The 22,305-nt window shown below is 48.4% G+C and overlaps 2 protein-coding genes across 2 annotated transcripts in view; one reads left to right on the top strand and one right to left on the bottom strand.

Moving 5' to 3' along the window:
• Positions 1–5,737, top strand: part of LOC125285603 (uncharacterized protein KIAA1522 homolog) — a 6,928-nt gene extending 1,191 nt beyond the window's left edge. The window contains 3 exon segments of the mRNA XM_048230130.1: positions 15–2,322; positions 2,324–4,357; positions 4,740–5,737. Of these exon segments, the coding sequence (XP_048086087.1) occupies positions 15–2,322; positions 2,324–4,357; positions 4,740–4,777 (4,380 nt within the window). The 3' untranslated portion in view covers positions 4,778–5,737.
• Positions 5,738–6,359: 622 nt separating this feature from the next.
• yars1 (tyrosyl-tRNA synthetase 1) lies at positions 6,360–14,146 on the bottom strand. Its single transcript, XM_048229506.1, has 14 exons — positions 14,062–14,146; positions 13,163–13,251; positions 12,589–12,735; positions 12,182–12,357; positions 11,595–11,724; positions 11,233–11,313; positions 10,853–10,945; positions 10,490–10,625; positions 9,997–10,082; positions 9,417–9,552; positions 8,055–8,161; positions 7,627–7,820; positions 7,285–7,426; positions 6,360–7,050 (listed from the first exon to the last, which is right to left on the bottom strand). The coding sequence occupies exons 2-14, from the start codon at positions 13,217–13,219 to the stop codon at positions 6,940–6,942; spliced, it is 1,596 nt and encodes a 531-aa protein (XP_048085463.1). The 5' UTR covers positions 13,220–13,251; positions 14,062–14,146; the 3' UTR covers positions 6,360–6,939.
• Between the last annotated feature and the right edge of the window lie 8,159 nt (positions 14,147–22,305).

Below are 22,305 nucleotides of genomic sequence, written 5' to 3' on the forward strand. Positions count from 1 at the left end.
CCGCTGGTGAGCAGCTTCTGAGGCAGCACCTGCAGGCTCTCTACAGGGACGACCTGGCACTCGCCCACCGTGCCGGACCGCGGGCCTCGGCCCTGCAGCGGCCCAAGTCCCTGGCCGTGCCCGGCCTCACGTCCTCCAGCTTCCTGCACGAGCCGCTGGGCCCGGTCATGTCCATCTCCCCCCAGGCCACCTACCTGTCCAAGATCATCCCCAACGCTATTCTGCCTGCCGCCGTCGACGTCATCCAGATAGACCGCAGCCGCCGCAACCGGGGCAGCATGCGCGCCGTCAGCAAGAGCAGCCTGGCTTCGGCCAGCCCGCCGTCGTCGTGTCGCTCGGGCGACGACACCCAGGAGCCGCGCTCGTCCGCCAGCTCTCACGGCAGCCAATCACAGTCCTCCGAGACTGTCGTGTCCAAATCCTCCACCGTCTCCTCGAAGGGAGCCACCCCCACCCCAGCGGAGTGCCCGAAGGAGCGTGGAGATCTAAGCATGGCCCACACCAGCACTAGGGTGGCCTTGAGCTCCTTCTGCTCTGAGAGTAAGGGCACCAGCTTGAGGGGTCCAGAGTCCAGGGTGACCACTGTAGCCGAAGTGGTGAAGGATGATGACGATGATGAGGATGGGGAGAACGTCAGGAACAGCCGGGCATTCACCCGCAGTCTGTCTGTGATGAAGACCAAACAGCCACCCGCACCTCCCAGGAGGACGTTTTCCCTGCACCACGAGAAGGTCAAGAGGAGGTCAAGAGAGCTGGTGGAGGGGAAGGACTCGGGCAATAAAGAGGGGGGTAAGGGGCAGAACAAGCCTACAGAGGGAAACACATCTGCAGTCAGAGCAGGCAGCTCCGATCACTCCTCCAGCTCCAGTACCGTGGCTGAAGATTCCCGATTATCCAGCATCTCCAGCCCCCAGAGTCCACTGGTGGACCAGTGTGAGACAAGCAGCTCATCCCAACAAAACGCTTCCACGGCAGAGAGTAAGTTTGACAGGACTTTGTCCCCCTCCAGTGGTTACTCCAGCCAAAGTGGCACCCCCACGCTCTCTCAAAAGGAGATCTGCCCTCCTTCACCGGAGAAGCAAAAGCCCCCAAAGCCAGAGAGGACATCTCCGTCAGTCTCCAACTCCTCTTCAGTTGCATGTTTGTCCACAGGAGAGTCGGATCCTGTGCGGCGAGGAAGCACGCCCAACACCACGCCTCCGCAGACACTCAAAGCCCCGCTTTCGACAGCTCCTCCCCACTCCGCAGTGAACCTCAGGGATCTCCTCAACATTCCACCCCCTCCCAAGGTCAAAGCCCCCTCGCCCCCGCCTCCTGAAACCTGGGCACACAACACGCGCACCTTTGAGCTTCTGTGTGGCCCACCTCCAGACACTAGGAGGCTCTTGCAGCTGCAGAATCAAGTGCAGGGAGTAGTTAACCAGACCCAAAGCCAAGAGCCTCCCTTGCAGCACCACGCTGCTGCTTCTCACCCAAAGACTCCCGCCAGTGGTGGCGATAAGAATGTCTCTCAGGTGGAAAACCAGGGAAGTGAAAAGCTGAAAGTGAAGGAAGAGCAAGTGCCTGTTCAGACACTGAACGACCGAACGACTGAAAGTGCGTTTGAGCCCCTGGCTCTGAGTAATGGCGATGCTGTGGTGATGCTCATGAGACAGCGTCAGGAGAGTCAGGATATGGCCGTGCACGTGAAACAGAGGGACAGTCAGGATGTTCATCAGAGGGAAGAGGCTTGTCTCCAGGCTGACAAACAGAAAATCCCAGAGATGTCAAACACGGGCAAGGGCCCCACAGTACCAAAGAAAGAGCCTCCGCCAGTAATGAAGAAGAGTGTTAGAATTAAGCAGGGGCAGAGACCGGAGGAGGCTCTTCAGAGTACACAAGGGCACACCATCAGCCTGCAAAGTACACAAGGTCACACCAACAGCCTACAGAGTACAGAAGGTCACACCAACACCCTAAAGAGTACACAAGGTCACACTAACACCCTAAAGAGTACACAAGGTCACACCAACACTCTACAGAGTACACAAGGACACACCAGCACCTTACAGAGTACACAAGGACACACCAACATCGTCTCAGGGGAGGTGCCTGAGGTGTTGTGTCCTTCACCAGAGACACACCTCTCATTAGCCAAGGACACCACATCTATGGTTAAGGCTGTCACAGGGGGAGCTAACACAGAGCGTTTGGCTCCTGTGGAAGAGTGTGTGGAGTCTGCAAAACTCCACAGTTCTTTGGTCCAGGCTGTCACAGGCGACGTTAATGCAGAGCGTTTGGCTCCTGTAGGAGAGTGTGTGGAGTCTGCCAGACTCAACGGCTCTTCTCCCCCCCCCCTCCTAACCACCATCCACCCCCCCCCCCTCTAAAACATCACCCCCAGCTTCATATTTCTCTCCTCCCCCTAAGGAGGAACAAGAGCCACTTCACACAGAGTCTGTCTGGCCTCCTCCCCCTCCACCCCTGGAGGACCTGCCTGAGTTAGTCTACGAAGGACAGGAGGAGCTAGACTTCCCTCCACCCCCACCCCCTTTCTCACAACAGACCCTCCCAGAACTGGAAGGCTCTCAGATAGAGGTAAACCAGGAAAATGAGCTGGAGGACCTTGAGGCATCTGTAGCTGACAAATGTGTGGAGCTGCCTTCTGTACAACAAAACGAGGAGCTACATCCTGAAGAGGAAATCCTGGGAAACCCAGTGGCAGCACTTCCTACTTTACCTGAGGCTGGAAAACTCAAGCAGACGACTATGTTAACTGCTGATCAAGCAGTCACTGATGTTCAACCAGGTGAGCATCTCCCTGAATGCTTTGAGGCCATGGGGCCATTGGACTTGGGTAGTGGTACTGCCCCCTCCAATGAGTTTCCTCAGACGCTTACGGAACAACCAACCCTCACTCCTGAGAACCAGCTCCTGACTCAAGAACTCCCACCCCTGACACAGGAAATCCCGCCTGCGACACAGGAAATCCCACCAATGACACAGGAAATCCCGCCCGCGACACAGGAAATTCCACACCTGACACAGGAAATCCCGCCCGCGACACAGGAAATCCCGCCTCCGGCACAGGAAACCCTGATTATGACTCCAGAAATCCTGTCCCTGGCTGAAGACCTCCCATCCCTAATGCAAGAAAACCTGCTCCTGAAACAGGAAATCCCAACCCTAATTCAAGAGCTCCCACCCCTTACACTGGAATCCCCGACCCTAATCGAAGACATCCCGTCTCCCCCACAAGAGGCCCCACCTCCCCCACCATCCACCAATGACAGTGATCCCGCCCCTGAGCCTCACAGGTCTGGCTCCGCAGGTTTGGGTCCTTCGACACTGCTCCTAGCTCACGTGCCTACCTCTTCACCCCCTCAGTCAAGCCAAGCCACTGTGAACTTCAGGAGACAGTCCAGCCAGCTGAGCAGGGAGAGCCGCAGCAAGGAACTGCTCTTACGGAAGAGCGCATCCATGCCCAAAGAGGACGCAAACATCCCTCTGGTCACACCCTCCCTGCTACAGATGGTCCGCCTCCGTTCCGTGGGAGTGGGTGAGGACCCGGGGATGGCTCCATCCCCTGATCACACCCCAAAGGCTGACAGCACGCAGAGCCAGGACCAAGCTGTACCACAAAAACTCACAAGTTCGGACCAAACAATACCCCAAAAACCCACAAGCTCAGACCAAGACGTATCTCAAAAACTCCTGAGTTTAGACCAAGCAGTATCCCAAAAACCCACAGGCTCAGACCAAGCAGTACCCCAAAAACCCATCCGCAAATCCCTGAGTCTGAGAGCTGGCACCCCAGCCGTGAGGACTCCAGGCGGCCCGGCTGCCGCCCCCTCACTTCGCCTGCAGGAGGCCATTCGGCTGAAGACAGCGGCCATGACTTCCAGGGACGGCCTCCCAGCCAGGCTATGTCTGCGTTCCTCCATGGCCTCCCTACACAGCGGCGACACGTCGTCTCCACCAGGGGGCGACATGCACAAGTCCCCAGCTTCCACTGCCAGCTTCATCTTCTCCAAGAGCACAAAGAAGGTTGTCATAGAGACGACCTCTGCCCCTGAGGCGCTGACGGGCCTGAAGCAGAGCCTGGCTGCTGAGCTGAGGCAGGCGTCTGACGAGGCTAAGCAGGTGGCGGCCAACGGCACCAACAAAATGGCGAAGCTTCCGCCTCCTGTCGCCAGGAAGCCACCACAGCACAGCACAAATGCCACCGAGAAGGTCACCGTCACCGCGGCGACCGAGCGGAGCCCCTGGGGAGGCATGCAGGGTTCCGCAGCGGGGGCTGTGGCAGCCAACGGCGGGACCACGATGTTGGAAGTTGCCAGTCAGCAAGCACAGGCTACAGATGAGACAGATTCAGCAGGTAATCTGCACTTTTATCTCAAAGGTATAATAAGTTATCAGGGTCACAAATCATGCCCATGTTTTTAGTAAGATTTCTCCAAACCTTGAGGAAGGGGTATGGGGCTGAGGCAGAAATTTTCACAATAAAGTGCATAACTGACTTTAAGGGTAGGTAGAGATCTTTTTGGTAATTTCAAATCTCTTTCAGACTGTTCCTACTACTCGTGTAGGATTAAATTGAGACATAAAAGATCAATATGCGATCACATCTGGATCTGACATTTATCTTTAAGAACTTTTTTATTTTTTAGTTTATCATGAATTTGGTAATAATTTACAATCATTATTTATCAGTCCAATGTCTTGTGTGTAACTACCTGGACCTTGTCTCGTTCAATCAGGAGGAGCAGACAGAACAAACAGCATTGAGGTCTCGTGAAGAGGGCCGGAGGATGTCACAGGAGTCAGCAAGGAGGAGTACCTGCGACAACAGCGTTGGAGACACATAACCATGGCAACATGGAGCATGGTCACTGGGACTGATATGTGATCTCAAACTGCCTTAGCCTCACTACGGCCTTCCTATTTATGCAAAAATGGTCTTAGTCCCAGCCCCCTTTTACCTTAAATAGCTTTATTTTAGCCTTTGAAGTATTTTTCTAAACAACCATTTTTGTCTGCGTGGTTCAGAGTGTGAACAGCTGACCCAAAAGGATGGCTGTATGGCTCTATATAGAGGTCTCTGACTGCAAGGTTAGACTGCCCTCTAGTGATCACCATGGGTAGCACGCACTGTTCATTTCACTGTTTGATTGGTCAGCCACACATTTGTGTTTGGCCTGTGTATACCTATCATACATCATTTTATTTGAAGCACTCAGAAATAGATGCTCTACATGTGCTCCACTAACTAACTGCTAGCAATGTTATATTTTATGATAGATTTGCGTGCAAATTGTCTGTTAACCTGTAAATGCATTACATAGACATTTCAAAACTAAAACTATATTTAATTTGTTTTTTCCTTATACTTTGTTTGGGAAATGATGAAAGTGCTTTTTAAGAATAAGCTGATGCATATATTTGAATATAAATGAACTCTTTTGAACTTATAACATAAAAGCACTTTTTTTAGCAATCCATGCTGCACCCACAGGGTAATGCCACTGATGTAGTTCTAAGAGAGGTCCAGTAAGTGCAAAATAATTTAGCTACGTCTTAGCAGAAGCTCAAGGCAATGGAGTTCCCCGTAGTAGGAGTTCCTTACTCATGCTTAATTATTTATGAACTTATATTTATGTTTTCATGAGCATTTTCCCTGATCACATAGATGACCTGTCAAAGCATCACGTATTACCATGGTGAAATAAACACTTCACGTAAACATCTCTGAACATCACAGGGCTGTCTGTGTTCCATTCATTCCGAGAGTCCTAAAGGCCTAATATAGCTCCAGCTCCGGCCCCAGCTGTGGTACGACTGGCTGGGGCACCTGTACACCGGTGACCCGGGTTCGATTCCCGCCCCGTGGTCCTTTCCGGATCCCACCCCTGCTCTCTCTCCCACTCGCTTCCTGTCATTCTCCACTGTCTCCAAAAGGCCAAACATTTTTTTTTTATGATGTAACGCCTGTGATGCTGGGAACAGACCTCCATTTTCCATTACTGACACAATCCAGATTTAAACATGTCTGATGTTATCTGGACCGGTCTGATCTATGGCTGCAGTTATGACATGCATCCAACAGCTCCTTCTTAATGTGTGTGTGTGTGTGCTTATAACCAGTTCCCAACACTCTAGAGGTCTATTCGCAGCACAAATGTACATCATGCTTTCCCTTCAGGCCCACACAGCAGCAAAGTGTGTGTCTGTGTAAGCGGTTGGTGTGTGCTGTGCTTGTGTGTGGGCCCTGTGTGTGTGTGGTGCTTTAATATTCATGCACACACAGGGCACACACACACACACACAGGACACGGACACACACACACCACTCCAAAGGAAAACATTAAATGACAGGTAAGAATTTGCCCACTTTCTTTAATATAGTTTGTATAACGAACCGGTTTATTTCATGTAGTTTGTATTATGAGCCAGTTTATTTCATTCCAGTTGGTGCCGGTACAGAAGCCAACATAACAGTTTACAGTGCAGGCCCGCCCCCAGAGTCATGAAGCATGGAGAATTCCTATGAGCTGAACAAGATCAATGGACTTATATACACCTTACAGTTCAGTCCCACACACACCTGTGCTGCTGTACACACTCACACACACACACCTACACCTACTTGTTCCACCCGCAGGTGAGCTCAGGTATGAGAGCCCCAGGTGACAGCTCACCACCTCACTCAGGTGTGGAGGAAATGTTTGTTTGAGTGACAGGTGTTGATTACAGCTTTTGTGACAGAATGGACGATTATCAATCTGGTGTTGGTGTTGTCTTCATCAGTACCTTCCAACCCCACGATCTCAGGTTGAGCGACGCCAAGCGGAAACGGCCTGATGGGAAATAGTTTGCTATGGACAGATGAGTGTGAGGCAGGACACAGTTGTTATGAGAATGTGTGTGTGTGTGTGTGTGTGTGTGTGTGTGTGTGTGTGTCTAGCTGATGTTTCCTCCCTTGAGGGTTCTGCAGGTGATCTGGCCCAGTTTGGTCATCAGGTCCTTTTCTTGCCACTGAGCCACACACGTGCCAGAGATCTTCAGGTCCTCCTACAACATGTACACACACAGAGTAATTAGGTACACGCACACACACACACACACAACGTAATTAGGTACACACACACACACACAAACGTAATTAGGTACACACACACACACACACACACACACACACACACACACACACACAGTAATTAGGCACACAAAAATACTACACAATTTACTAAGCTGTGAAGATATAAGCAGTATATCACTCTGCTGGCAGGCAAGCCACACACACACCTGTATTTTCTCAAACACCTTCTTTTTGGGTTTCAACTCATCATCAGGTTTGCCTGAATCGTAGCCCTCCACGTATACCCGTTCCCCAGGCGACGACCCCTCAGGGGGGTCAAGAGGCTCCACCCTCCTGGGGTCACCTTCACTGAAACACAAAGGATGAGAAACCATCAAACAAACACACAAACACACACACACACACACAGGGGGATAACTACAGAAACACACACATATATAACTCTACATTTACACCCACGGGTCTAACTCTTCACATTTACACTGAGTTGTGTGCCCACACACACACACGCACACACTCACACACGCGTTCTAACTCGATTCACTCACACAGAGGCACAGAGCAGCATGGCCTGGGACTCGATCCCCCTCATCTTCTGGGGTTTCAGGTTGCATAGCAACACCACCAGTCGGTCCTGCAAGTCCTCCTGGGAAATGTAGGCCACCAGGCCGCTCACCACCGTCCTTGGCTCCGCCTCCCCCACGTCGATCTTCTCCAGGTACAGCGAGTCTGCGTCAGGGTGCTGGGTGGGGAAGAGAGGGGAGGGTTCTGTAAGTGTGTGTGTGTGTGTGTCTAGAGCAATTTGGTCTGACCACTGCCAAGGTGTGTGTGTGTGTCGATGTACACTGAGAGTGAAGAACTCCGCCAACTCAGTTCAGCCAATTTAGTCTGGCATCTGGTGTGTGTGTGTGTGTGTGTGCCTGAGAGGAAGGGTTTTGGATAGGTTGTGCGTGTGTGTGTGTGTGTGTGTGTTCACCTTCTCCACACTGATGATTTTGCCGACTCTGATGTCCAGTCTGGAGGGAATGACCTGGTCATCGTCCCCCCCTCCTCCTCCTCCTCCTTTACCGCCTTTCGCTGCTTCTGTAAACAACAACAAACATCCGGTCACACCAGCTACACTATGTCTAGAGTAACATCAGGTCACACCAGTTACACTATGTCTAGAGTAACATCAGGTCACACCAGCTACACTATGTCTACAAACATCCGGTCACACCAGCTACACTATGTCTAGAGTAACATCAGGTCACACCAGCATACCTGTCAACATTTACCTTTCCAAAAACGGGAGGTTTTTTTTTTCGGGGGGGTCAGTGTTTGTACTGGATCATACACGTGTTTCAACACTGCATTTCAGTCGTTGCTTTTACCTTACCGAAAGCCTGTGCATGCCAGAATGTATCCACCAGCTGCTTGACGGCAGCCTATTTCCAAAACTCCAAAGCTGCTTGCTGTCAGATTCGGTTCCGAGGACACAAGTTGCCAATTGTGTATCAACAACACTCAATAACAGTTTATGTGATGTGTTAATCAATTAAATTCCCAACAATTTGACAGCTAGTTCTGGAGTAGCCTAGGCTATTCAACTAGCCCGCTTGCTTGCGAGACTTAGGCTGCACAGTCGGCACCCCCTTCCTTATTTGGGTTTTGGGTTGCCAGGTTTTAGCCTATGACAAAACGGTTGAAATTGAAAGTAAGTGATCGTGTATGTGTATGAACTACACCCTACACAATTTGGCAACCTAGGAGATGTCAGTCACACTAACAGAAAAAACAAACTGTCATTTCTGTTTAGTACTCACTGTGGTTAAGGTTATGTGTTAAGAGTAGTGCGTGTGTGAGTGTGTGTGTGTGTGTATGTATATCAGTGATGGCATTTGTGATAGTATTGTGATGTGTAGTGATAATCTGTGACTAGAAGTGTGTGTGTATCCTTAGACCTAACACAGTTATGTGTCCTGTATGTGTGTTTGTGTAGTGTAGTTTACTGTAGTCTATGTGTGCGTGTGTGTGTGTTGTGTTTGGAGTGTGCTGGATAAGGTGGTGTGTGTGTGTGCGTGCGTGCGGTAAGTGTGTGGTAATGCTACTGACTGTGTTTGGACGGTGCTGGGTAAGTGGTGTTGGTGAGTTTGTGTAGTGTGTGTGTGTGTGTGTTAGTGTATGTGTGTGTGTGTTAGTGTGTGAGTGTGTGTGTGTGTGTGTGTGTGTGTGTGTGTGTGTGTGTGTGTGTGGTAATGTTACTGACTGTGTTTGGAGAGGGCTGGGTAGGCCGTGTTGATGTGTGTGTGTAGTGTGTGTGTGTGTGTGTGTGTGTGTGTGTGGTAATATTACTGACTGTGTTTGGAGGGGGCTGGGTAGGCCGTGCTGGTGAGTTTGCGCAGCTCAGGAGACTCAAACTTCTTCCTGATGGGGTCGAGCAGGTTGTTCAGAGCCACCTCCACCGACGCCTTCAGGTCGCCAGGGTGCACTTTCTAGGGGGCAAAGGTAGCACCAAACAGGAAAATCAATTTAACAGCGTTCCAAACAAGGCCATAATATGGGGCGTGCCACGTCGAAATGTCCAGTGTCGCAGAAATCCATTTCAAGATATAGCGATTTGTATTTTCTAATTTCACCACGAACACATTCATGTGTTAGTTAGGGCTATATGTTGTTGTGGTGATATGCGTTAGGGTCGGGGTCGGGTGATATGGTTGTTATGGTGATATGCGTTAGGGTCGGGTGATATGGTTGTTGTGGAGAGATGCATTAGTGTTGGGGTCGGGTGATATGGTTGTTGTGGTGATATGCGTTAGGGTCGGGGTCGGGTGATATGGTTGTTATGGTGATATGTGTTAGGGTCGGGGTCGGGTGATATGGTTGTTATGGTGATATGTGTTAGGGTCGGGGTCGGGTGATGTGGTTGTTGTGAATACCTCTTCAGCAAAGTCCTTTTCCACGTCCTCAAACACCTTGTAGACCTGGTCTCCTCCCCACTTCGGGTCTCTTTTCATCACAAACTCTGGAGTGGCAGAACGAACAGACACCGGTAAGCTGGCTCACACAAGAGCACATGCTTAACAGAAGACTGGACGGCACACACACATACGCACACACACACTCACGCATAGACATGCGCACACACACACGCGCGCGCACACGCACACACGCATAGACATGGACACGCGTGCACAAACACGCACACACACGCACGCGCACGCACACACACCATACCGGAGTTGAGGGGGAAGAGCATGTGCTTAACAGAAGACTGGACAGCACGCACACACACTCACACACACACACTCCTACACCGTACCTGAGTTGAGGGGGAAGAGCACATGTGGACAGCACGCGCACACACACTCACACACCGTACCTGAGTTGAGGGGGAAGACCACATGTGGACAGCACACACACACACCGTACCTGAGTTGAGGGGGAAGAGTACGTGCTTGACGAAGGACAGCACCCCGTTGTTCTCCACGTTGCCGGGCTCACAGAACGCCTTCTTCAGCTTCTTCTTCACCTCCTCCTTCCTGTCCAGCAGGTCAATCTTGGACTCCTGAGGACCACACACACACACACGCATGCAAACACACGTCACCTGACACACTACTTTCACTTTACACACACATTGGCTGGTGACAATAGACCCCTAAATAACACCGTGTGCAGAGACGGAGGCAAGTGAAAGACTAGACTTGTGTACAGAGGTAGGAGGGGCACACACCACCGGATCAACCTCTAGCATGAGAGACGCAACGCAGGAAGTGATGTAATGCCTCTTACCTCTTCGGAGGAGCTCATCTTGCCGCCAGTGAGCCCCGGCACCATGGGGTTCATCATGTGGACGCGCTTGGCGTAGCCCAGGGACGGCAGGTACTGCAGACAACAACACACACACCAGAACATTAGCCACACACACACATCAGGAGGCTAACCACACACACACACCAGAACGTTAACCAGAGACAAAGGAACATTAACCAGACACACCAGATTGTTAATAAAACGTTAACATTAAACTAGAAACACACAGACATTTTAACCAAAGAGCACGGAGCCTAATCATGGACAGGCAATTTCTGAATGAGACACTACAACTTGGGACATCAGACAGCATTAATCACTCCATACTTTCTCATCAGACAGCATTAATCACTCCATACTTTCTCTGCCAGAGTGAAGATCTTCCTCTGATCGACTCCCCCAAACTGAGCGTCCACCTTCAGATACTCCTCATCAAGAGCCTGTGGACACAGGGTCACATTCAGAACAGCACACACAATACACACCCACGTGTTGCGTGTATGTCCTGGGTGATGTGTGTGTGTGTGTGTGTGTGTGTGTGTCCTGTGTGATGTGTGTGTGTGTGTGTGTGTGTCCTGGGTGATGTGTGTGTGTGTGTGTGTGTGTGTGTGTCCTTGGTGATGTGTGTGTGTGTGTGTGTGTGTGTGTGTGTGTGTCTCCCTTGGTGTGTGTGTATGTGTGTGTGTGTGTGTGTGTGTGTGTGTGTGTGTGTGTGTGTTACCTGAAGTCCTGGGTACAGAAGGCCACTCAGCAGCGGGTGCTCCACCTGCTTGACCACCTCAGCGCCGGCCTTCTTGGCATCGTGCTCCGTTACCATGGAGGAGAGTCGGTACACATCCAGAGTGTACTCCCTGAGATACACACACACAATTAGAGTGTACTCCCTGAGATGGACACCAACACACACAGTTAGCTCTGGAGACCCAAATATTAGAATCCAGTGCAACTGTTGAGAAAGAACCCGGAACCGGGAACAACAAGAAAGAACTGGAACCGACCTGGTCAATTTGGTCATGCCTATCAATTCCTAAACAAAACACCACCTTTATTATTGCAAACAAAGACAAAAAACAAAAAGAGTTTGTCATCTATCTACTGTTCACCTGTTAGCGTATCCTACACCTGCTAATCTGCTCCCTAACCCACATGCTAATTTGCTAGCCTGCTCCCGTACCCACATGCTAATCTGCTAGCCTGCTCCCGTACCCACACGCTAATTTGCTAGCCTGCTCCCGTACCTCAACATGCTAATTTGCTAGCCTGCTCCTGTACCCACACGCTAATCTGCTAGCCTGCTCCCATACCCACCTGCTGAGCTGGTAGTCGGTTCCCTTGACGAACTTGAGCTTGTCGAGCGGGACGCCGATGCTCTCCAGCATGGCCTTGATGACCTGCTCGTAGTACTGCGTCCTCAGCTCCAGCAGCTCCCATGGCGCCTTCATGTTGTCCAGGTAGGCGTGCAGGTCAGCAAACAAGATGGTGACCTTGGAACAACGAGAGGGACACAGAACTTCCTGTTTGAGCCCACTGGAAAGTGTGACTTTCAGACTGTGCACGTGCGTGTGGGGTGAGGGTGTGTGTGTACTGACATAAGTGTGTGTGTGTGTGTGCCCACCGCAGAGGAAGTTGCCGATCTTGGACATGAGGATGAACTGAAGCAGTGTGTGTGTGGTGTGAGGGTGTGTTTAGTGTGCCGTGTGTATGTGTACGCCCACCTCACAGCCGGCCTTGAGGAAGTCGGCGATCTTGGACATGGGGACGAAGTAGGCCACGTGGGGCTTGCCTGTGGTAGCCGTGCCCCAGTACACCTTCAACTCCCTCTCCTGCAGGACCTGCTTCAACTTCTCCTCACCCAGAACCTCCTGAACACACACACACACACACAAACAAACACATTATACACATTAGACACACATATTTATAAATCCTCATTTCCATTCAGGCTTACAGTACAGCTGGGCTACAGCAGGTGCACCACTGTGCATAAAAATAGTTTTAGAAGACTGGTCTATTTTTTTTTTTTTTTTTTAAATGTACATGCAGTCATCAGGTCTGGTGTAGCCAGTTCCGCTGAACCTACTGGAAGCTAATTGTTGCAGCACACGCTCCGAGGCGAATGGAACTCTTCAGGTACATGCCTGATGCAGCCTGCCAGTTAGTGTAAAACTAAGTTCAGCACTTGGACTTCACAGCGAAAACACTCCTGAGCCTTTGGCTACCTCATCAGCCCACATGTTTCCACCTACAGCCGTATCCTAGGAGACCAGGTGAGGCTGAAGGACGGCTCACCTGCAGGTTCCTGGTGATGAGCTCAAACTTCTGCTCTGGACTGAGCTGCTCGGCCATGCTGGCGTGGTCCTGTGGGCGCGACGGGTACTCTGCAACAGGGAGGAAACACACACATTGTGAGTGAACACACCCCAGGACACACACACACACACACTAGCCTACGAGAACCAGAAGAGACTGCACTGCTGATGAATGGAGGTATGAGAGTGTGTATGTTCCATGTCTTCTTCATTCCATTAACAGAGGCAACACAATGCCCACAATGTAATTATATTTTAAATAAACAGATCAGATCAGACACACCCTGCTATTCAGGCAAGATTTTCTAAATGCCACGACTGCCAGAACACTCTCAGCTAGTTCGAAAAGGGCATATTTAGTACTGGGGAGACAAGATTGTTATTATTATTATTTACCGACAATCGAAAGAGATTCTCACAGTAACATTACTGAAGTCATGCGTTACAGACAATCACAAGTTACCCCTTTTCGCGAATCGTTGAGCAACGTTAAACTTGCTGTCTATTAACACAAACATTTAGCTCGATAACAGGTAGGATTATCTCGGGCAATGAAGCCGGTGGCAAGCCCCAAAAACTACAGTTCAGAGGTACGCCAGTTTATTCAACATATTTAAATCGTAGGCTAACATTTAAGATCTAAGCAGTTCACCGGTTTAGCTAATGGGGAAGGTAAGCTAGAAGCTACCCCTTTTAGATTAAATGGACATTCAGCAAGCTAACTCTGGGCTGTACTGAAAATGTGCCATATGATAAGTAGCCAACATCTGTTTTACATGCTAACGAAGCTTAACTGCTATCAAAAATAGCAGATTGTGATAACGTTAAGCATGGATACAGGATATTTACACATTAACTAATAAAACGGTTGTTACATACGGGCTTGGATGGTCCACAACGTGTCGACGCCGGATGAAACTGTCAATGTGTTGCATCAGCGCTTAGCCAAATTCGGCACTCGACACTCACCAAGGAAAAGCAATCGATAGAGAAATGTTTTTCCCTTTAACATCCAGCAGGAGGAGTATGAATCAGTCCATACGGAAAGTATCCACAGTGCTTCACTTTTTCCACATTTTGTTGTTACAGCCTTATTCAAAATGGATTACATTTATTTTTCCTCAAAATTCTACACATAATACCCCATGATGACACCTTGAAAAAAGTTTGCGTGATATTTTTGCAAATGTATTCAAAATAAAAAACAAAGAAATCACGTACCAAGTAGCCTAGGCCTTATGGCAGTGGTTTTCAAAGTGGGGGCCGCGAGGGGGTGCCTCAGCAAGTTGGAAGGAAAAGTAAAATATACCCATTACTATGAGGGTTGTTATACAATGCCATTAGAATAATGTGTCGCATTTCTGAACATTATATTTTCCATGATAATGACTGTGAATAATAGTAGAGTGATAGCTCTCATATTAGTGCGGCGGTCACCCATGTTTTCTGTTTACATTCCACTTCAAGTAGGAGCTAGTACACTTCAGGTAGGATAAGTCCCACGTCCCATTGCTTTAGATGGGCACTGGAACGCAGCATTATTCACAGCCTTCGCAATCAAGTTCAAAATTGAGCTCAGGTGCATTCTGTTTCCACTTACCATCCTTGAGATGTTTCTACAGCTTAATTGGAGTCCACCTGTGGTAAATTCAGTTGATTGGACATGATTTGGAAAGGCACACACCTGTGATAAGGTCCCACAGTTAACAGTGCATGTCAGGTACACACGATTAAGAATGGGACATACAGGATTGAATTCAACACTTAAACTAGTAGGAAAAAGTGATGGTTTATGTACAGAGTGCCAAACACAGGAAGATGTGGATCATGTTTTATTTAGATGTAGGAGGTACAGTGAGCAGAGACAAATGGCAAGAATTAGATGATCATATTGATGATATTCTTGTATTGAGGAACAAGGAATGCAAAGAGACAGAATTAGAGCCTTATTTACCTTCCTGAAAGACACAGAGTTAATGAATAGATTTTTTGTTTTGTTGGTTGTTTATTATCTCTAGATTTATTTTACACCCTCCAGTGGGCTGTACTACAAATCTCGATTAGTGGGTTAGCGAGGTATGTTGAGCTCAAAGCCAGGGTATGCTATCACACAGAAGTGGCTCTGTTTCAGCATCGCTGTATCACCATGGTGTCTTATGCTGTCAACCAAACCTGGTCGGGAGGAGGTTATGTGCTAGGTTATAGCTCAAATCGTCTGAAGCTACCGCCCACTGACCAATCAATTATCTTGAAACACGAAGTTCTCACGTGTAGGATTCGGTCATATAGCTTACAGGTGGAGCTCCGCCTCTACAAATATTTTGGATATCTTATGCGCTTTAATAGTGTTGTGCATACAAATATGCCACTATGGACGTGCATGCCGTACAACAAATTGTAACGTTGGCGCACAAGACCATGCTAGCGAACTCCCATATGCAGGGCATGCAGGGATGCGAGGGAGAACTTTGTTTTTTTTTTTGTCTGTATTTGTCCTTCTTTATTAGTTTTATGTTAGCATCTTTACTGTAACATGTTTCCCTTTTAGTTCTCCCTCGTGTGTGATCCTCTTTGTGTGGGTGGTTGCGTCCACCCCTATATGTGTAGCGTGTGTGTGTGTGCTTGACCTGCCCTGTGTGTTCTATGTTTGAGATCTGTGTCCCTGCCCTCGTTTCGCGCAATACAGCTGGCATTGAACAAAGCTCTGACTAGTGACTTCAAAATGTTACAGTGATGTCAGAAGTGGGATGAAATGGGTGCCTTTGATGTTGTGGGAACATGCAGCGGAGCTGTCCCCGTCCCGGGAGATATCCTGGGGGCAGGCAACCTGACCACTGGGCAGGGGCTGCTCGATATCCCACCGCGGACAACCCTTGTAAGGGCTCCGATTCAGCACACCAAGGCTCGTCGGAGGAGGGAGAGGAGACGATGCGCGGTAATCAAGGCTCCGCTCAGCACAAGAGACCCCAGGCGACGCCCTTGAGCAAGGCACCTAACCCCTCACTGCTCCTCAAGTGCCTCTGTAGCAAGGCACCTAACCCCTCGCTGCTCCTCAAGTGCCTCTGTAGCAGGCGGCTCACTGCTCCGGGTTATGTGCTTCACCTCAATGTGTGTTTACTGTGTGCTGTGTGTTTCAGCCAGACAGACGCCAATTTTTCTGTAGTGTGTGCATATATATACTGTGTGTGTGTGTGTGTGTGTGTCCCAGGCTCGTCCCTAGTCAGGACCTCTTAAAATTCATCAGCATGGCAGAAGCCGCGCTTCCCACCGTGCTGGACGACCTTGCGACGTACCCCCGTAGCTCGACGCGCCGGGCCAAAGTCGCGGCACTTTTGAGCGCCGCCATGGTCTTCACTACGGGGTCACAGGAAGTGTGTTTTTGCGGGGATGAGGACGTGGAGCACGCCGAGGCCTACAGAGACACCTTTACCATAAGAGTGACCGGGCACAAGACCGTGGCTTTGTGCGGGCCAGCGATGGTGTCCCGTCTCCAGAACTCTTAATGGATCATCTCAGGGACTACGCGTCTCTGAGACCCAGAGTGCCTGGTTTTTTACACCAACCAAAGGCCTTGTTTTTCACCAGGACCGGCCAAGAAATGGAGAAACTCGGCGTTCTGGAAAGTCTTTGGCCTGCCAGGGGCACCGACCCTGTGTGACATAAGAACCGCTAGTTCTACATGGGCGGACAGAGCGCTCTCGACCGAAGACAGAAAAGCCGTTAATAAAAGGGATGTGCCACGATCCAAAGATGACCACCGTGTCAAGTACTACACCGTCAGTCCCGAAACCACCGTCGAAAAAAAGCCCGGCAAATCAAACAGCCCATTTTGAGGTTGTTGACCCATTCGGCCAGGACCGCATTATTATAAGTGATGTAAGAGTTCACAAACGGGCATTTAAACCTACATAACAAAATCGGCTAGTGTTGAGGTTATGGTGGACGTTGGTAATAAACTTGTGCCGGTGACTCTGAATACGGCTTTGGTAAAGAATCTGTTGGGGTTGGACCCTGCTTCATTGAGTCTGTGGATGATTTGATGTCTGTTCTTCTGGCTCACAAGATTTTAGAGATTGGTACTGCACCCCGCAATTCTTTCAAAGCTCAATGACACTGATGAGACTGCGGAATTGAGCAAAATTAGTTTGTCGTAAGGTTGATTTTTGTGAATGGTTAAAATGCTTATTTTTATTTTTGTTGTAGTAATATATAGACATACCACAAACCCCCATTGACACATATCACACATTCTCACTTTTGAAACCATCACAATCCACGAAGCACTAGGGCACCACATCCACACAAAATGAGAAAGGAGTAGAGGAGGTTTTTGGCACATCATTAAATGAAAATAATTTTCCTGCATGAATTTTTTTTATTTATAGAAATATTTGAATTTTGAATTATATTGTGATTTAATGTATACTGAATTTTCTTTGAATAAAGTCTTATAAAGTCTCATAAAAAATATTTATTTAAATTGCAGACCACGCCTCTCTGTCTTATCTTTAAGAACTGTGTGGTACCTCTGTTATTTAATGTGACTGGGTGTAAACTGATTTGGGGCATTGTGCTCCGGTCACACACTTTTGGCGCAGGTGAAAAAACGCTGCTGGCCAATGGAGGTCAACGTCCGCACCTGGAGGCCATCTTCCCACAGTCAGCTCACTCACTCATAACATTGTGTTTCAGTGGTGCATACTTTTTAAATAACCATTACTTGCTAAATTTTCTACAGATTTTCAAACGGTTTGGTTTGTTATAAACGTCAGATATGTAGTTATAATTATTCATAAGTATGCAGTGTCATAACTTCAACATGTTCAAGCATCCAGATTATAGCTACGTACGTTTGTAAGAAACCAATAATTCCGTCAAGATTTCAGCTCGATAAGGCCCCGTTTACACGAAGGGAAGACGCAGATATTTCCCTGCAGATTTTTTCCCTGCCTGTAGATTTTTGATAACGCCGGTTTTGTTATGTCATGTCAACTGGGAGAAACGGGGTTTTAGGTTCTCAAACGTCACATTATACACCAGAAAATGCTTAACGTCATGTGAGCGCCCTATGTTTACAGTTTGTTTGGCTACTGATCACGGACGCTATTAAGGTGGTACTCATTTTGTGCAAACACTTTTGGCCTGTTTGCATTTGTAAATACAGTTCAAAAGAGAAATAGGAAGTGATTTGTTGCCATTGTTGATATTTTCGGGATTCTGATTGGCTAATGTGGCATTGAGCTTCTCCTTACACTGCCACCGACAGGTTTGGCATGCTGTTGACGGCATATATACACGGGGAAACTTCTCTGAAAACTGACAGGTGTGCACAATGTTATTTTTGAAAACGGAGAGGGTGAAATGTATAAACGTAGTCTAAGAGTATTTGTGTTCATGCAGATCACTCACCTTACATCAGGTACCACAGAGCCCACCAGATAGCTTGACTGTGACAAGATGACCGCCGGTGATGCTGTTAGAGACTCCACCATAAGACATCTAGCCTTTATTATGTATATCTATATTCAACTCCCACTACTGCTTCAACTTGTCTAATTCAATCAATCAATCGATTAATCAGTCAAGTCACAGGTACAGCTTGATTGCACTCTAGCTTATAAATTGCCTGAGGAAATTTAGCAGAGACAGTATGTGTCTTTCAGCACTTGCATGATGAATCATCCAGCAAAAAAGCTAAAACCAGACCCCGATGCTTCAGTAAGCAGGTACAATATATATATATCACAAAAGCACCCTAGGATGCATTTTGGCGAGAGTTCTTTGGGTGTGTGCCTTTCCAAATCATGTCCGATCAACTGAATGTACCACAGGTGGACTCCAATTAAGCTGAAGAAACATCTCAAGGATGATCAGTGGAAACAGAATGCACCTGACCTCAATTTTAAGCTTGATCGCAAAGGAACTTGAATACAGCCAGACTTTCTAATGTGGAGACACAGCACTCAATAAATGCTCCATAGAAATGCATGGGGCTAGTTTGTCACGCCAATATGGCCGTTGTCTACACATATCCCACCCCTTCCTCGGCAAAACGTCGACATGTGAATACATTGAGCCAATCATGTGGTGTAATGTGAATACATTGAGCCAATCGTATGGTGTGTTGTGAAGACATCGTGCCAATCATGTGTTGTGATCTCGCCGCTGGAGCAAGACTGGTGTCGTGAAGCCTTAGCGCGGCGCGGATTCTTCCAAAGACTGTGCCCGATGAGTGCCCATAAAACGTTGGTATATGGCCGCCGAGTGGAGGGACTTGCCTAAAAGGACTTTTGATACAGCATTCTAAATGCAGATAGACGTTTTGCACACAGACTTCATTTTTTCAAGTTGTGTCGAGTGTATCAGTGGCGTTACGCAAAGGTGGTGGAAAGTCCTCTCTGAAAGACGCATCACCAGACATCTTGAACTCAGACTCGTTGAGTAAAATATTGTGCAATGATGAAGGATGCAAGTTCTTCTTCTCCGTACTGGATGTCAGTTCAGAACGATTTATTTGCCATGATAAGAATTCTCCATACCCACATTCTTTGCATCTTTTAGCGCTGCAGATTTGAGATGGCATGAAATGCTCAACTCTTATTTTAAGACTAGAAGGCAAACAAACACTTGCTGCTGATCTTGATTGGTCTGACAAATGTGGACTCATACATCGAAATCCTGTCACAGTGGCAAGCATGTTTGATCACCGATGGCATTGCTTTATCCCTGATGTAATCATGTCAGCAGCATAGGGGAAAATAAAGGACTACTTCTATCGTGTTGAATTTTAACAGCGTGGTTCTCATGTCCACTCTTGTTCATAGATGCATACATCACCTGTGGGATTCCACCAGAAAATGATGCAGAGCTTTAAGAGGTTGTGAGCATGGTACAGAGTCACAGCACAAGACACACTAAGACTTGCCTCAAGAAAAGCACATAACAGTGTGCAGGTTCAACTTCCCACGACAACCATGAAGTAGTATTTTCATCACAAGAGGTGAGTCATGTTGATGACTATGACCATGCGTGATGTTGCTATGCCTTTTGATCTAGCAATACAGCAAACACTGTTGAGTAATGATGCATGCCTGTTAACCGCATATGTGCTATTTTGAAAGAAGGTTCCAGAGGTTTACCTTTTTTATTCACATGCCAATGGGAGAGTTAATCAGAAAGGTCAAAAGGCAAGTTGTGTTGCTTACTTTAGCTCTGTTCACCTTTGTCTATAAATTTGCACAATCTTTTGGTATAGGCACACCATGCTTTGAATTAACCAGAGTCAACGAGAGAGTAAACGATGGCAGCACCCAGATGAACAATGAGCTGTACGAACTGCCCTCCAGACTACAGCGATGTGGTGAAGGGTAAGCCTAAACTGGACACAAATGCTATTTCTAATGTAAACAGCAGACCACTCTACAGTGATGTTTTGAAATGAGCGGTCAGTAAGGATGTTGGCAGGCCTGAAGTGTATGCATGAGACTGGCATCAATTTGAATCAAAATTGTGCATTAAAGAATACAAGCAGCTGTGTGAGTCTAATGTAAATAAACCTGTACCTTGTGGTTCTGAGGCCAAACAGGAGAAGCATTCTGAGACAATATTTCAGAATCTTCAAAAACAAAGATGGATAGACAGAGAAGCTTTGTATCGAAAATGCCTTAAGACCTTGAAACAGATATCATTATTGTCGATGTGGGATTGTAGTCTTTTCAACCTTTAACATGTAATTTGCAGGCAAGTGATGATGTCATTATAAGTGATGTAAGAGTTCACAAACAGGCGTTTAAACCTACATCACAAAATCAGCGGTGTTGAGGTTATGGTGGACGTTGGTAGTAAACTCTGGATATGGCTTTTCTTAAGAATCTGTTGGGGTTTGATTCTGCTTCTTTAACTGCGGATGATTTGGTGTCTGTTCTTCTGGCTCACAAGATTTTAGAGACACAATTGCGGACACGGAGTGTGGAATTGAGCTTGCGGCGGAGCTGCCCCCGTCCCGGGAGAGATGCTGGGGGCAAGCGACCCGACGCCGCAAAGAACCCTTCTTAGGGCTGCTAAAAAGCCGAGCAGGGCCCGCCGGAGAAGGCTGAGGAGGCGTTGAGCGGTCGTCCGGGCCTGGCTGCTGTCCGCTCAAGACGAGGATCTCCGCGACTGACGCTACACCTGGGAGTCGGCGGAGGAAGAGCCCGGCGACGTTGGCGAGTGGCTGGTCTTCGTGCCCGAGGAGGAGCGGGATCTTGCGCTGGTGGCGGAGGAGGAAGTTAACAGCGAGCTAGCCGGGCGGCCAGCGTTCCGGTCCGAGGAGGGTCCGGAGTTCCTGCGTGTGATGGCGGCCAGCGTTCCGGTCTGAGGAGGGTCCGGAGTTCCTGCGTGTGATGGCGGCCAACCTCCGGCCCTCTTCCGACACGTTCCGAGGTGGCGGCCCTTTGCTGCTGGGGCGATAGTGGCAGCCTCGGGGGACATGCCTGCTCCGACTGGGACCCTGATCGGCGAGCAGAGCGTGGGCGCCTTCTAAAATGACCTTTTTTAACCTTTGCTCCTGTTTCGGATTGCTAGCCAATAAAAGCGGCTTTTGAACCAAGCTCTGGCTAAGCCCAATTTGTTAAGTTGTACGTTTTCCCATACTGGAATAATTTCATGTCTAATGGCGGCCTTACATTGTACGATTTTGTTCTGTTTTCACAGTCGGTGACTAAATTTCCAAAGTCGGACAGAAATAATGGGAGTTGTACTGGAATCGTGGCGCGCTCCCGTCAACTAGGACCCCATTTACACGAGCATGTGTATTTTTATAAACGAAGACATTTCCCTACGTTTGAGCCTTTCATTTAGACGCAAACGGAGAATTCGCCCCGTAAAACGGTTATCCAAAAAAACTCCGGCAAAGTGATTTTTTTTGGAAAACTTCGTTTATGCGTTTGGTTGTAAACTGTGGTAAATGGAGTTTTGGGCAGCCAACGTCACAGTATGCGACAGAAGTACACCAAATGTGCGACCAATGTTTACATTTACATGTTCTCACATGCGACTTCACATTTTGGGGCTGAGGTGATCATGGATGTGCTCAGAATAGCCATCGCGTTTATGTATCGACAACAACTTGCTTTACCGCTGCTA

The sequence above is a fragment of the Alosa alosa genome, chromosome 20, assembly GCF_017589495.1.
Source record: "Alosa alosa isolate M-15738 ecotype Scorff River chromosome 20, AALO_Geno_1.1, whole genome shotgun sequence".
Lineage (NCBI taxonomy): Eukaryota > Metazoa > Chordata > Actinopteri > Clupeiformes > Clupeidae > Alosa > Alosa alosa.